This window comes from Trichosurus vulpecula, chromosome 5 (genome assembly GCF_011100635.1).
Source record: "Trichosurus vulpecula isolate mTriVul1 chromosome 5, mTriVul1.pri, whole genome shotgun sequence".
Classification (NCBI taxonomy): Eukaryota; Metazoa; Chordata; class Mammalia; order Diprotodontia; family Phalangeridae; genus Trichosurus; species Trichosurus vulpecula.
Genome location: NC_050577.1, coordinates 48,568,913 through 48,580,548, shown reverse-complemented (window position 1 = coordinate 48,580,548; position 11,636 = coordinate 48,568,913). Strand labels below are relative to the sequence as shown.

The 11,636-nt window shown below is 41.9% G+C and overlaps 1 protein-coding gene across 1 annotated transcript in view; it reads right to left on the bottom strand.

Annotated features, from left to right (window-relative positions):
• Window positions 1–11,636, bottom strand: part of CDK6 (cyclin dependent kinase 6) — a 257,723-nt gene that overhangs the window by 743 nt on the left and 245,344 nt on the right. The window contains exons 5-6 of the mRNA XM_036759648.1: window positions 9,797–9,847; window positions 3,027–3,162 (exon numbers count right to left, since the gene is read on the bottom strand). Coding sequence (XP_036615543.1) covers window positions 3,027–3,162; window positions 9,797–9,847 — 187 coding nt within the window. The remainder of the gene's footprint in view (window positions 1–3,026; window positions 3,163–9,796; window positions 9,848–11,636) is intronic.

The window sequence follows — 11,636 nt, the reverse complement described above, 5'->3', positions numbered from 1 at the left end:
TAATATATAAACACGAAGGAGAGGAAGGGTGGCTCAGAGCAGTGGCTAGAGAGTCCGCTTACAGTCTTAGACCATGGCCTGGGGCAATTATAGGCTATAGCACAGTATACTAAGGTACAGTACTATTCTATACTACACCATACCATACCAAACTATGCTAGATATATTCTAATACCCTAGAGTTAAGCAAGGAGAGGCCTGTAACCCAAAAGGCATTCATTAAGTGATGGCTTTTTTGGCTACAGCAACTCGTGAATCCTTCCATTAAGGAAGGTAGGGATGGGCTGTGATCTACCATTTTGACATGTGAGACAAGCCCCAGAAAATACATTCAGGGGATGGGGGTCGGGAAGGATACCTTGGATGTTGGCCAGAGAAAAACTTAACAGGGGGAAGGGGAGATATATTTCAACCAATCATTTTTGTTAACTAGGTGCCTCCACACAGGCTGGCTGTCCCCCAAACCTGGCATGTTCTCCTTCCTCACTTCTGCTTCTTCCTTCAAAACTTAGTTCCAATGCCATCTTTGGCAGAAGGACTTTCTTAGTCTCTTCCCCCACCATGAGTGCCTTTACATTTAAGGTTACTTTGTATCTGCCCTCTATATATCATCCCATTTCATATGCATTCTATCTATTCTTTCTATTCTCTCTAATTTATCTAGCAATCTATCTATCTTGTCGGTCTATTCATTCTACCTACCCAATCCATCTATCTAGTCTAATTATCTAGTCTATCTATGTCTGCCTGTCTATTTATCCTGTACATCTATCTATCCATCTATCCTGTCCATCTATATCTGTCTATAGATCTATCTTTTCTATCTATCCTGTCTATCTATTCATTCTATCTATCCTATGTCTGTTCATCTGTCTATCTGTCTGTCTGTATCTATCTATCCCATCTCTACATATTTATTCACATATGGACATGCTTTCTCATTCATTAGAATGCAAACTTCTTGAAGGCAGGGAATGTTTTTTGTTCTTTCTTATTTCCAGTCCCTAGCAGAGTACAAGTACTATGTACTTGGCATACAGTAAGTGCTTCATAAATGCCTGCTGATGGACTGAGAAGTGCTAAGCTCAGTGGTTTCTACTTGCTGACAGAAAATAAGTGCTACCGGGCCCCTTTAAACTTCAGGGCCCTGGGGTAGAGCCCCACTTGACCCTAGTGCTGACTCTGGCCACCAGGGCTGCTGGAAGGAATAGCCAGTCTGAGAAAATCAGGGCTCTTTTGATGTACTTAAAAATAAGGGTAATCAACAGGTTAGTACAGTTAATACTGTTTGAGCAGGGGAAAGAAATCCCTTGTTGCAAACACTCTTTCAGTGATGGCAATTCTAGAGGGAAGTGTGGGAGGCAAGGAAGGACAAAGTGAACCTTGGGAGTATCAGAGCCGGGAAGCTGATGGGTCCCCCTCCCCCAGGAACTGACTGCTCCTGCTTCCTGATGGGTGGAGGTTTTGCTGAATAATCTGGCTGTTTCATCAAGGTCTTCAAGCATCTCCTCCCTATTCCCCTCCACCCCTCCAAGAGATTTCAGATCAAATGTCAGATGTTTTTAGTTGACTTTTTTTAGCAGCCACTAATAAAGGATAGTCACTGGCTACTCTGAAAGTCCCAGAAACTGTCTGCTACATGTGATGGGACTATTAAACCGATTACTGTCCTTCCCTGAGAAGTTCTGGGAGGGTGTGGCCTTCCTAAATCAGGCTGTAGAAATCTGGGTTCTGTTTAGGATGCAGGGATTTTCCTATGTCCCATGGCCCCTCAGTACATATGTTGGACCCAGAGAAATCACAGGGATCATTCAGGAACTCACAGGGATTATTCAGGGACCGCTCGGGAGAACACTTTTACTTTGCAGAAGAGAAAAGTGAGATCCAGAGAGAGAGCAAGGGGTTTTGGCTGAGATGAAAGAGTGGCAGGGCCAGTCCTCTAACTTCAAAGCCCAATGTTCTCCTTGCTGAAGGAATGCATGGAGCCTGAGTGTAGAGTTAGGGACAGAAGCCATCTCACTGGGCATTTTTCAAGTGAAGAAACTGAAGCCCGGAGGGGGTCAAGTGAATCACCCAATGTCTCCTTAGGAGCAGGCAGCACCTCTGATTCCAAATCCAGCTGTCTTCCAGGGGTGGGAAGGTACATTCAACCTCCTCCCTGTGCAGTCAGTGTACAGGCAATTCACAAAGCTTCAGACTTGGAAACACTCACTCAATACACAAATGTGTATGTAAACAGGGGCAGTACCAAGTGACAGGCCAAAGTCAGAACTGTGGGATCCTGGCCTTCCTATTATCAGCTGAGAAACCACAGACAAGTTACTACCTCCCCCAGTCTCAGTTTCCTCACATGTAAAATGAGAGAATTGCACCAGATGGCTGCAAGTCCCTTAAATTCCAGCTCTAGACCTAGGATGATTTTATGGTTAGATGATTCCAAAGATCTTCATGCCAAGAATCTGAGCTCTTTTTAGAGCTGAAACTAGTGACATCAGGACTCATAATTATGATAATGATAAGAATAACTAGCATTTATATAGGGTCTTAAGGTTTGCAAAACAAAGTGTTATTTTACTCGATCCTCACAATGACCCTGGGAGGCGGGTGCTACTATTATAATTCCCATTTTATAGGTGTGGAAACTGAGGGAGGCAGTTTAAATGGCTGACCCAGGGTTATAAAGCTAGTAACTTCCTGATTTGGAATTTGAACCCAGGTCTTCCCGACTCTAAGCCAACACTATCCTTTGTACCGCTTAGCTACCTCATATCTCTGTCAAATACTCTGTCATTAGGATTTTTTTCTTTTTGTAGACATTTTATATATTTAAAAAGAAAAAGCAAAGCCTGTTTGTCTGATGGCACATGAATCCAGACCCGCTGCCTGACTCCATCCCTGCCAGAGTCGGCTGTGGCTGCTGCTCCTCCTGGCTTTGCTAGGCAGGCTCCCCGGGCTCCCGTCCACCCCACCCTCTACATGTCTGCTGTGGTTCTGATTCGGCCCTCTCGCACACAGGGGGCACTTACCATAAGTAAGTCTTTGCCTAGTTCATCGATATCTGTTACAAACTTTTCAATTGGTTGGGGAGATTTTGCATTAAAAGCCTGCCTAGGAAGGGCCACGTCGTTTGGCCAGTCTTCTTCCCCCGGAAGTCCAATGACACTGTAGGAGAGACAAATATGACTGTCAGTTCTGGTCAGACCCAGATGCCGCTGCCATTCTAGTGGACATGCGCCTCCCTCACATCTTAGCCCCTTCTTCTCCCCAGTTTTAGACCAAAAAGAAAGCAGTCTGATGTTCAGAATGGAGCATTGTATAGACTTTAAGTTGGAAGGGACCTTAGAGGTTTTCTAGACCACCTCCTTCACTTTATAGATGAAGAAACTGAAGCCCACAAGGATTATGTGACTTGCCCACTCAGGAGCGCTAAGCGGAACTTCAGGAATAATCTCAGGGACACAGAAATGGCAGGTAGCATGGCACTGTGGAAAGAAAGAACGCTGACTCTGCAATGAAAGTTTCTGGGTTCAAATATTTCCTGACACTTACTATCTGTGTGAACTTGGCAAAGTCATTAGCCTCTTTGGGTCTCATTTTTCTCATCAGTAAGATGAATGAGTTGGATATGATGGCCTCTGAGTTCCCTTCTGGCTCTACCTCTCTGATTCCAAATTGCCCTCCTATATGATGGGTATGTATCTGGGGTCACAGGAGACAAAAGTTGAGGGTAACCCTCTTAGGGAATTGTAAATGTGCTAAAATACTTTACTGAGAAATACCATGTAAGTAGTATAAGATACCATATAAGCTATAAATTTACAACTGTCAGAGGACAAACTTGTAGACATTTAATAATGGGAGACCATGTTCAGATTTGGTCATATGCATTTTTAAATGGAGACAAACACACCAGGTCATTTAGATCTCCCCATCTTGCCCAGGCTGAAAGGGCAGTGGTTACTCACAGGCCCAGTGTGAAAGGGCAATGGTTAGTCACAGGCCCAATCCCACAAATGATCAGTAGGAGGCTCTGAGCTGTTTTGTTTCCAACATGCACCTTATTCACTCCCTCCTTAGACCTCCTGGTGGTCCCCTGCTTGGCGGGGAGGGGAGGATGAGGGTGTGAGATTCACTATGTTGTTGCTAGACTAAGAGAAGACACCCAGAGGTACTTTCTTTGCTCAATCATACCAATGATGAATTACAGACCCCCAAACTCAACTACAGCAACAGCAGGGCCCCTTGGACATCAGCATGCTATTCTACGAATTTGGAGCTGCTGGGGGTTTGACCATAACCCCCAGAACAATTACATTAAAAATCTAGATGTATGATTGGAAGACCCAAAGGCACAGGTCACATCCTGTGCCCAGAAGTACTCTTAGGAAGGAATGAATTCTGTTGCATTTGAAATGCATATTGGTATTCCAAAGTGAAAGAACTGTTAGACAAAGTGGAATTGACTAAGATAAAGAAACATTCCTTTGTTGTTACTGAGTTCATTTATTATTACACTCTAAGTCTCTTTCTTTGGACATCAGTTCTACAGGAAGGAAATATTTCTCATATTAAGCAAACCAAATCAAAACAAACAAAAAACCCTGCAATGAATTAATACCATATTAAAAAGCTGGACTAATTTGCCTCCTTTTTCTTTCTTTTTTTTCTTTTGAGGCAATCAGGGTTAATAGACTTGCCCAGGGTCACGCAGCCAGTTAAGTGTCTGAGGTCACATTTGAACTCAATTCCTCCTGATTCCAGGGTCAACACTCTATCCACTACACTACGTATCTGCCATTTAATCTGCCTCCCTTTAACATATGTTTTAGGGCACCCACATTAGTGATATGTATTATTTGGACATTATTTATGTTGACTGATGAACAACTAGCTCAATATGGATTAAAAAGAATAGGGATGAATAAGAGGCATCAAGGAACTCAGAAAAGAACCATTTGCTATCACAGACTCTGGATTCGTAAGCTAGGCATTGGTAGGCTTTGTTAAGGATGAGAAATGTTGGGTTCTTGGTTGTTAAAACCACAATACTTTTTAAAAATTTCATTTTTTAATGAATAAAAAATCAATTTTCTTTCCCATCTACCCCCCTCCCCCACAATGGGAAAACAACATTAACCACAGCAAACCTTTGTAACAAATATACACAGAGAAGCAAAACAAATTTTCACACTGGCCATGTCCTGGGATATGTTGGCAAATATTTAACAACTGGCTCTCCAAAAATGCAAAACAGACTTTTAAATGTAATCTGAGTTATTAACATTTTCTTTATCACTTTCCTAAGTCTAAATATTAAAGCAAACATAAATCAAGATCTATGGCATTTGCTGATTTCCAAAGTATAAATGCTCACCCTGAGAATTTAACAATTGGCTCCAGCATACCCCTGGCCATGTCCAAATAACATGTCTCATCTACCCTGAGTCTATCTCCTCTTTGTTAGGAAATGAAGAGCATGCTTGGTCACTAGTTCTCTGAAATCAGGGCTGCGTACCAAGAATAATAGTTTACAAATGGCTCTGGCTACATGAAGTCATTCTCCTCAGGCATATGTGTATGGCACACTGAATGGATATGTGAAAGCATGCTTTTTTCAGGGAAGAATATATCTTCTCATGGATACACTTTAAGGCTTTTCGTTATTCTTGGGATCCTGGCAGGATTATCTTCTTCCTCATCTTTTACTTAACATCCCAACCCTTGGATCTCACCTAGCAGCCACGGCCAATGGTATTATGACTACACCCTGTACAGGTGTGTTCCTGCGGCAAGTGCCGAGGTCAGGACACCCTACACTGGCCTGGCCTTGTTCAGGTGTAGCTGAACCACGTAACTACAGACTAAGCAAAAAAAGAATCAAAGACTTAAAAACTGTGTGTGTGTGTGTGTGTGTGTGTGCGCGTGCGCGCACGCGCGCAAGAGAAAAAGAATGAGAAGAAAATCAGGTTGGAATCATCGTTTCCTCTGCTATTTCAAAAGTGTGAGTAGGCAGTCGTGTGCCATCTACTAAGACTGAGCATGCACGAACAGAGGTTAGCCTTGCAGGAAAACAAAACTTATGAACACAAGAATTAAGAAACGCTGAGAATTATTAAAGAATCTATTTACTGGAAGGGCCAATGGAAGAGGCAGGAGAGGGGACATTTCCTGAAATTTAAAGTTTTAAGATATTTTCCTCTCCTTCTGCCTTTGATTATTTGCTATTCTTCCAACAACTTTTATAAAGGTCTCACCTTATCAGTACTAACGATACCTAGAACATATTATTAAAACCAGTTTAATAAAGTCTCTTATCAGTAGGATTTTCTTCAATATCCTTCACTGGAATTAAATCTAGAGAAAACCAAGCAATGTCATCATCCACTTCATGGCTACAGCATTCTCAACGGACATAACAATATGTGGGGTTTTTTTTGGGGGGGGGGAAGGAGAGAGTTGTAGGGGTTATTAGATCTGGGATTTCATCAGTGTAGCATTAGAAAGTTGCCTGAAGAAGGGGTTGAATTTTGGTTTTCCTAACCCTAATGTTTTCCCTTTAGTCACTATACACACTGCCTACTGGAAATAATAAAATGTATCTTTCTATCTATCTACGGACATTATCATTTGAAACACAGAGAAATAAATATCTGACTTGTCAAGACCCCCACTACCTTCCTGCCAGTAGCAGAAGCAAGGCTCAGAACCGGATTCTCCTAATTCATGGTCTAGGCCTCTTTCCACCAAACCACGGTGCCTCGACTAAAACCATGTTACAGAAGAAAAGCACTTAAGAGTACTGCTTTCAAAAAAATGCTTTCAGTTTTTAAAGGAAATGTAAACTTCATGAAACTCACTAAGTTACTTTCTCTCTTTAAGGAGACCTAAACAGAGCTTTCTTTCCCTCTCCCCTAATCTGTGGTAAAAGTTATTTAGTCTCCTGTGAACTTCCACTGCCTATATCTAGGAGAGCTGTGACATTCTGATAGGCCCAAGACCAGGACCTTGCACCAAGGTGCATCACTGAGACAACTGACTACAGCTTTTAACAGCTGATATTCACCCTGGCAAGCCTGATAGTACCCAGAGCTCTACAGACTGGATAATTGGGGGTCTATAGAGGTAGGGGCAAAGAATTTCTCAAGTACATTGCAAAGGACACTAGGGTGCAGTATTGGCCCTTCTTTTGACTGCTAGGACCTCTGGAGCCTGCATATTAAGGGTAATAATTAGAATTATCAACGTCTCATGAGCCAGTGTCAAACCCCAAGGAGCAAAAACTTACTTTAGAGGAACAATACTGAAAGCTTTACTACCATCCACCCTCCCACTTTGGCATCCTAGAGCCGCCAGGATTTTGTCAAAATGCGAATCTGCTCACGGGCTTCAATGAAAGCCCAAGGACTTCAATCTTTCTTGTCAAATTTCTTTTCCGGTCCTTCTCATTGGCTTCATCCACTAACAATATTAAACTGACAGATAAACTAAAAGGTTGGCAGCCAGATGCTGCCACCAGGTGACCTGGGGCATTAGCGAGGACATACAAACAGAGGGTCTTCAGTGTTTAGTATATTTAGTCTCAGGAAAGGCAGTTTTCTTCAAGTCAGAGTTCTTAACCCAGAGTTTGTGAACTTCTTAAAAAAATAACTATTTCAATATATTTGGTTTCCTTTGTAATCCTATGTATTTTATACATTTAAAAACGTTATTCTGGAGAGGTCCATCAGCTTCATCAACCTGCCAAGGGGGTCCACGACACAAGAAAGGTTAAGAACTCTAAGCAGAGAGGCCTTGGGAGCCATATGTCATTTTCTAGTGCTCTTTATACAAGGACTCTCTCCTTTTCCACCGACTGTCTCTCATACCTAGAATGCTCTCCTTCCCCATCTTTCTTCAAGTCTCAGCTAAAATCCCATCTTTTATAAGAAGCCTTTCTCCATCTTTCTTAATGCCACTGCCTTCCCTCTGTTGATCACCTCCAATTTATACACCTTTTATTGTACATCATTGTTCCCATACCATCTCCTCCATCAGACTGTGACATCTCTGTGAGCAGGGACCATCTTTCACCTTTCTCAGTATCCCTAGTGCTTATCAAAGTGCCTGGTACATAGTAGGGGCTTAATAAATGCCGTTGACTAACTGAGAATACACATTTTTGAGGCCTATTAAGCTATTATATGGTCAAATGTTTGGGATTTTGTACTGGAATGCTCAAACAAGGATGAGAGAGAGAGAGAGAAGGCCAAGTCCAAGCCTGCTACACCAAATTCATGAATCTTACCAAAGTGTTTAACATCCTCTGCAGGACTGCACACTTTGGCGGCCCCCAAGTGAGGCTGAACCTCGCTTGTATGAGGGTTAGGCCTATCGAGATTATAAGGCAAAGCTACTATGAATGGAACTGTGAGAACACCACCAATCAGCAAATGGATGAAGCAGGCCTGGATAATAGGTCCCTTTGGATGGAAACTAATTTAAGTGGTGGCACTGGAATAGGGCTGTTGTTAATGTCACTTCTGCTGTTAATAAGCTAGACGCTTTTCCAACTAGATAGATTAAAAATACATATCCAAAGTCACTGAGATGGTATATCCAGGAATTTTCAGAGGTCAAAGCTGAACTGTTCTCCATCTGTTTCTATGTACATTTCTCTGCTCCCTTCCAATCAGAAATGGGTTCTGTAAGTGCCCAAGTCCAGAGTTTTTAAAAAGAGACTATGACCACATGCTACATGCATGTAGACATACACTACACATGTATGCAGATATATGTAGGAGATGCCTCAAAGTTAGCAAAACACCACAAAATAAACAGGTGAGGCCGGCATGGTTTGGTGGAAAGGGAAATGGACTTGGGGCCAAAAGTCCTGGGTTCAAGTCCCAAACTGTCACTTATTGTGTGACTTGGCTTAATCAATCAATCTCTCTAGGCCTCAACTTCCCCATCTGTAAAATTTGACTCTTATCTAGATCTAAGTGTACGAGAATCAGAATTTGAGCTGGAAGGAATCTTTTAGACTTGATTTCTCTAGGGTAACCTTTTCAGTAAAATCTGAGAATTGGACTCTTAAGGACCCTCGAGTTCTAAATCTAGAATGTTGGCGATCGATGCCTCAGTTTCTTCATCTGTAAGATGAAGGAGTCGGATGGGATGTTCTCTAAGCTCCCTTATTTACGATCATATGTTTTCATCCAAGTCCTTTCATTTTATGGTTGGGAAATGTGAAACATAGAAAAATTAAGTAGCTTGTTCAAGGCTAGCTGATACCAGAACTAGGACAAGAAAGTAGGCCTCCTGAGACTTAGTTCAGTGCTCTGGAAAAAACAAAAGCCTCTATATGGTACCCATCAGAAAGTTCTCTAGGCTGGGAATGCGTGTATGAAATCTTTACCATGAAGAGCTCAGCTGGGGTGATGGAGGTCAGGCTGGCAGAGAAAATGCTCAAAAGGCTAAAAAATGAATTAAAGCTGCCCGGTGATGGTAGCTGAGGAGCTAGAGAAGCAAACGCATCAACTGGATTTGCAACAGTCAAAGGCAGGGTAGCCGGTTCATGGGCAAGACACCTCCCAGAGGAAAAAGGGGCAGATGCCAAGGTCTCATGGGCTCCACAGAGAATGCTGGCCCTCCTCTCCACACCTGCAATGGGCCCAACATATGACTTGGCTTTTATGCTGCATCATACCATCAGCAACAGAACTTTTGAAAATGGAGACAAGATAGACATTTATTTTCATGGACAACAGATGAAAGCCACTGTGATTTTCACTGACATAACATTTGGGTTATTACTTACTCCAAGATTTTTCCTAGTTGATCAACATCTGAACTTCCACGAAAAAGAGGCCTAAAAGAATAAAGAAATATTTAAGCATGGGATTTTCTCATATTATATTTCATTTCTATTGTCATCATAATCTTTGAACAGAAGGAAAAATACTCTTCACAAAAGGGATGGTTGAAGGAGTAAAAGGGCTTTCCAGAACTATTTTGTAAGCAATTTTGGTAAGTCAGGACTTTACCCCAATGAATGCTGATGGTACAGCTTCTCCTCTTGCACTTTCAAACCCAAGGACAGCTGCTGTGGTGGCACACCTATAATCCCCGCTACTGGGGAGACTGAAGCCAGTGGACTGCTTGAGCTCAGAAGTTCTGAACTTTAATGGGCTAAGCTGAACCAGTGTGTGCACTAAGTCAGGTACCCATCTGGTAAGCTACTAAGTGGACGACCACTGGGCTGCCCAAATAGGGGTGAATTGGCCCAGGTAAGAAATAGAGCAGGTCAAAGCTCCTGAGCCAATCAGTAGTGGGATCGAGCTTGTAGCACGGCCATTGAACCTTTGGCTTTGGTGAGATAGGGAGACCCAGTCTCAGAAACAGAAAACAAAACAAAAAACCAACACCCCAAAGATAGAACTCATTTCCAATTTTCAAAACCAGGGAGACACTTAGAAAACAATTCATTTTATAATCTATTAAATGAGAATTCTATGTATAACCAATAGAACAACTATTTTCAAGACTTAATTTTCCCACCGCTAAAGCACGGGGGCTTGGTGCTATCTTAAGATGGCTCATTGTCATGTCTCCTTCTTGTTCAAACAGTTGCTAAATTTTGTTGCTTTTTCTATTCCCAGAACTTGAGAAACCACTCTTTTTCACTGCTCCCCTCAACTGATGATGGTAACAAGTTGTCTTTACACACAAACTGCTCTGCCCACACTAGTCCCCAACTTGGAATTTTACAGTGACTACTCATTTAAAATATGAAACTCTCACATTTAGGCCTCTAGCATCCTACATATGTCTTTACTTTGTCCTGCTCATTATTTCCTCACCAGTTCTCTCTGGTTTATTCAAACTAATTTTCCTGTGTTTCTCCACGTTCTCTGGTTCTTGGCTCATTGCCATGCCACCCCTCCCACTGTTCTCCCATGATTTTAAAAGCCTCTCCTTAGCTAATCCACCATCATATTATTCAGTATTTAGTTCTGAGACCATGCTCTTCAGGAAGCCCTCTCAGACTTGGGAAGAAACATTTAGCCAGGACAAGAACCTTAGTCTTCTAACTGGTTCCAAGTTCTAGGGTCTTCCCTCTCTATCAGTGGTGTCAAACTTACAAGAATGGATCCCAGTGGGCTGCATATTAACTTAGAAAATCACAAATTAACATTGTCTCTTCCATATTGTATTTTTATTTATTTTGTTAAACATTTCTTAATTACATTTTAATCTTGTTCTGACATACTTTGGGAGTTTTTACAGGTAGGTTGACCTTGAGTTCACCATCTCTCTATAAAATATCTCTTGCAGTTGACCCTTCTCTCCACTTCCACCAAAGCCATCCCACTTCTGGCTCTCACCTCTTCTTGCCTACCTGTGGTACCTACTAATCTACCTTTTATATTACTGCCCAAATAGTGTCCTCAATTTTCTATTTTTATGACCAAGTCATTACTCTACTATAAACACTCAGGACCTCCTCAGTGTTTACTGTATCAACTTCTCCTCATGGTTTAAAATTCTTCATAATCTGGCCCTAACCTACTTGTCCGTTCTTACCTCCTATGACTTCCCTTTAATAGAACCTGCATTTTAGTCAAAGTCTAACAAAATTTTTGTTCTACCCATCTCTA